The sequence below is a fragment of the Musca autumnalis genome, unplaced genomic scaffold (assembly GCF_047663935.1).
Source record: "Musca autumnalis isolate F117 unplaced genomic scaffold, ASM4766393v1 scaffold_1, whole genome shotgun sequence".
Classification (NCBI taxonomy): domain Eukaryota; kingdom Metazoa; phylum Arthropoda; class Insecta; order Diptera; family Muscidae; genus Musca; species Musca autumnalis.
Genome location: NW_027411644.1, coordinates 215786551 through 215790510, shown reverse-complemented (window position 1 = coordinate 215790510; position 3960 = coordinate 215786551). Strand labels below are relative to the sequence as shown.

Genomic DNA, 3960 nt, shown 5'->3' with positions numbered 1-3960 from the left:
ATATTATAGTTTTTTGCAGGGTTAACCTTCTTTATGAGGATTTGTTTGAAATATATACAATGGAAATGACATTTGAAACCCAGACCCACTGGGTTAACCTTGTTATATATAAACGGCCTATAAGTTACAAAAACAGGGGGTTAATGTTGACATTTTCTTTATAATTGTGTCACTTCCGCTAACGAAGTAGCGGGCACATGCTAGTGTTTACATATACCTTTGACAGTAACATTACAAACTAAAAACAAATTTCTATGTGGTTGTCGTTGAGTTGTATTTACTTTACCTTATATTTGTTCTACCATGACGGCAAATTTGTGCGAGCAAAAATATGCAACATGTTTGCCTGCTTATGGTTGGCTTGACACAATTACCCAGGTAGTTGCATCGTAAAATTTTGAATATGTTATGCTTGGTTTACATTTACGAAATCCACTCGATTTCAACTGTCACATCCATAGGTTAAACGTCAAATGAAATCCAGATGAGATTTCATTTGACGTTTGGGCTATGGAATTGACAGTTGAAATCGAGTGGATTTCGTAAATGTAAACTTAGCATGAGCTTTGTTCCTTTACTTTTTTAATGGTAAAAGAGAACAGTGCCAAAATTTCTCAAAATTGCTCTCTCATGAACATTTTTACCAGAAAAGTTAAGGAACGGAAAAAATGGTAGATCTGGTAGCAATGTCAAAAAGAAACATAAAAAATTTTCGTCTTTTATTTCACAGTTTTTAATTTAGTTTTGTCAGCGTTCGACTTTTTCTTCTGTTTTTCGTCCATTTCTTCTTCATTGTGAAATAGTCGTCAAACAAAAGTCGAAAAATCAGTTCTACAATTTTTTACCTGCAAAAATTTTGCTGGTAGCCTGTGGTAGACGAGAAAGGCATATGTGCTCTCTCACGCTCTTAAAAATTGCTTTTTGCGGTTAAGGAACGCTTTGCAAGTTAAAAATGGTAACCTCAGGTAAGTAAAGGAACACAGCTATTATATCAAAATTTTCGTTATGTTGTTGGGGATATTACAACAAAAATAATGTTTTATAAGGGAATTTGACATTTCATATTCGAACAGCTGGGGCTAGATTCTTGTTCTATGAAAATTTGAAATGAAAAATATTTCTTTTAAATTTTTTTTATTTGACAGTTTTCTCCTTTATAAAAGTTTTCATTTCACATTTTCATAGAAACAGAATTGAGACCCATGGTAGAATAAGAAAAGGTAGCAGCAATACACAGCTGATTGGACTGGGTTGTAACGTTAGTGTCACATTTCATATGACATTTTATACATTTATTTCTATTTCGATGTACGTTAGGGACATATATTTTTTGAGAAAAAAAAAATATATATCATTCGGAAAAAAACATTTCCCAGAAAGACTTCTTCATATCAATGATATGTAACCTCCTCCAAGTTCGAACGATAAGCCGCGCAGTATATCCCCGCTTGTAGAGGCGATACAACGTTTGTTAATATGTGAGGTATTTTGTTAAAATTTAAAAAAATAAGCCCTAATAAACATGTGCTTCTTTGATTTCTAAAACAAAACATTGAAACAGCTTCTCCTTTTTCTATGAATTTACAGCGACCCCAAACTATTCTGCAAGAATTCTACTTTCTGCGAGAATTTATGTATTTAGTGGAATGATGTGGTTTGTACAAATTTGTACCAACTTTTACAAAATGCTGTTTGATAACAAACTTGTTCAGTAAAAGAGAAATGAGAAGTAGATGCAAGTACTTGCAAGAACTTACAAATACTTTTTACTTGCGAAGTTATCGAACAGACCTATTGTTTCAATGAAACCACTCTAGTGTGGATTTCAGTTTGTAGTGGAAAAATGTCTGTATACATGCCTTTGTCTGCTCAAAATTGTCGTTTGTTAACATCAGCATGTTTATTTTAAAGCATTTTTACATTTACGAAATCCAGTGGATTCAACTGTCATTTCCTTTGCGTAGACGTTCTAAAGTTCTGATGACATATTTTATTTTCTTCGTGTTACCCTGTTCATGGTGTTTCATTCCACTCGTTCCATGTCAAAACTTTTCGTAGCGTTGACAGTTGTCTTGGAGAGAATCCACGTCAAAACTAAAACGAAAAAAATTAAGCAAAAGGCCGCAATTTAACACAGATAAATAAATATTTAATAAAAAAATAACGAAAAAACAGCAAGTTATTTCAACAAAATGGTTAGCTTGATTAACACAATTGACACCGGCCATGAGGACATGATTCATAATGCTGTTCTAGATTATTATGGAATGCATTTGGCAACCTGTTCATCGGATGGTTCGGTGAAAATATTCGATGTTAAGAATCGTAATCAAGTTTTAGTTGCTGACCTGAAGGGTCATCAGGGTCCAGTGTGGCAAGTGGCATGGGCTCATCCCAAGTTTGGAAATATTTTAGCTTCATGTTCCTATGATCGTAAAGTGATTGTTTGGAAAGAAGGTGCCGCCAATGACTGGACAAAACTGTAAGTAGAACATCACAGAGAGATATGAGGAAATGATGTCACTGATGTGTGATTGTTTTGTTATTATTTTTCAGATATGAATATAGCAACCACGACTCTTCAGTGAATTCTGTTGCATTTGCCCCTGCCGAATATGGTTTAATGTTAGCTTGCGGCAGTTCAGATGGATCCATTTCCATATTGACTTGTAATACAGAATATGGTGTATGGGATTGTAAAAAGGTGCCCAATGCCCATACAATTGGTTGTAATGCCGTGACATGGTGTCCCTCAACTGTGCCAGAACCTGCATTCGATCAAAAGTCTTCCACACGTAGTGCCGGCATAAAACGTTTGGCGAGTGGAGGTTGCGACAACTGTGTCAAGATTTGGCGTGAAGAAAGCGATCGTTGGGTTGAGGAAAGCCGCTTGGAAGCCCATTCAGATTGGGTACGCGATGTTGCCTGGGCACCCTCAATCGGTTTGCCACGTTCACAAATTGCTTCAGCTTCCCAAGATCGCCATGTTATTATTTGGAATAGTACAGATTTTACAACATGGTCACCAACCATTTTACATACATTCGATGATGTTGTGTGGTCGGTCAGTTGGTCAATGACTGGTAATATCTTGGCTGTAACCGGTGGCGACAATAAAGTAACCCTCTGGAAGGAAAATAATGAAAATCAATGGACTTGTATCAATGATGATGCTTCAGTTGCCGGAGGTCAACAATCTGAACAACGAACATTGTAGATTTGTGTTGATTCATCATCCAGCAACAAAACTGTATCTATAGTTAAGTGATGATGATGATGTTGATGATGTATAGAAACAGCAAACAATGGTTGCGTACAACGTCTCCTTATCTCTGATTTCTCTAAGAACGACAACTACAAACAACAACAAGAATTATGGGAACAAGACATAAGCGGACATCAAACTTGTTTTGTAAACCGAAAAATTATACCCATTGCATTTTCATTATTCTAAACTTTATTGATAAGAAATTCCATTAAAAATTCCCATATCTATAAATATTTTGTCATAGTTTTGTATGTTTCTCTTTAGTTATTGCTGTTCAGTTCTTTGTAAGCCAAGATTTGTTCTGTTTTACAGTTTCTCTTTTATGTTACTCCAAAATTATTAAGGAACTCTTAGGTGTTTATTTTTTCCAACACTGTAAAGTTGCTGCCTCCCTTGAGTTATAAAATGAATTATAGTTACATATAACGAAAAATTGTGTATAAGAAAACTTTATAAATAAAAAAATATTAAAACAAAAAATATCAATTTGTATATATGTAGTAGATTCATTGTAGGGAAGGGAAGTTTATAGCTGAAAAGCGAGCAATAGCCAAATTAAGAAAAAAATGGTATTTAGTTCGGGTTAGAATTGAAAAATACGAAAAAGAATAGCGTTTAGTCTATAACTTTATATGACGTTAGAGTTACAATGTGCCTCGTAAGAATAATAACAAACGATGACGACTCATGAT

The 3960-nt window shown here is 34.6% G+C and overlaps 1 protein-coding gene across 1 annotated transcript; it reads left to right on the top strand.

Moving 5' to 3' along the window:
• The first annotated feature begins 2011 nt into the window (after positions 1-2011).
• Positions 2012-3748, top strand: Sec13 (nuclear pore and COPII coat complex component secretory 13). Its single transcript, XM_073960114.1, has 2 exons — positions 2012-2482; positions 2557-3748. The coding sequence occupies exons 1-2, from the start codon at positions 2193-2195 to the stop codon at positions 3215-3217; spliced, it is 951 nt and encodes a 316-aa protein (XP_073816215.1). The 5' UTR covers positions 2012-2192; the 3' UTR covers positions 3218-3748.
• The last annotated feature ends 212 nt before the right edge of the window (positions 3749-3960 follow it).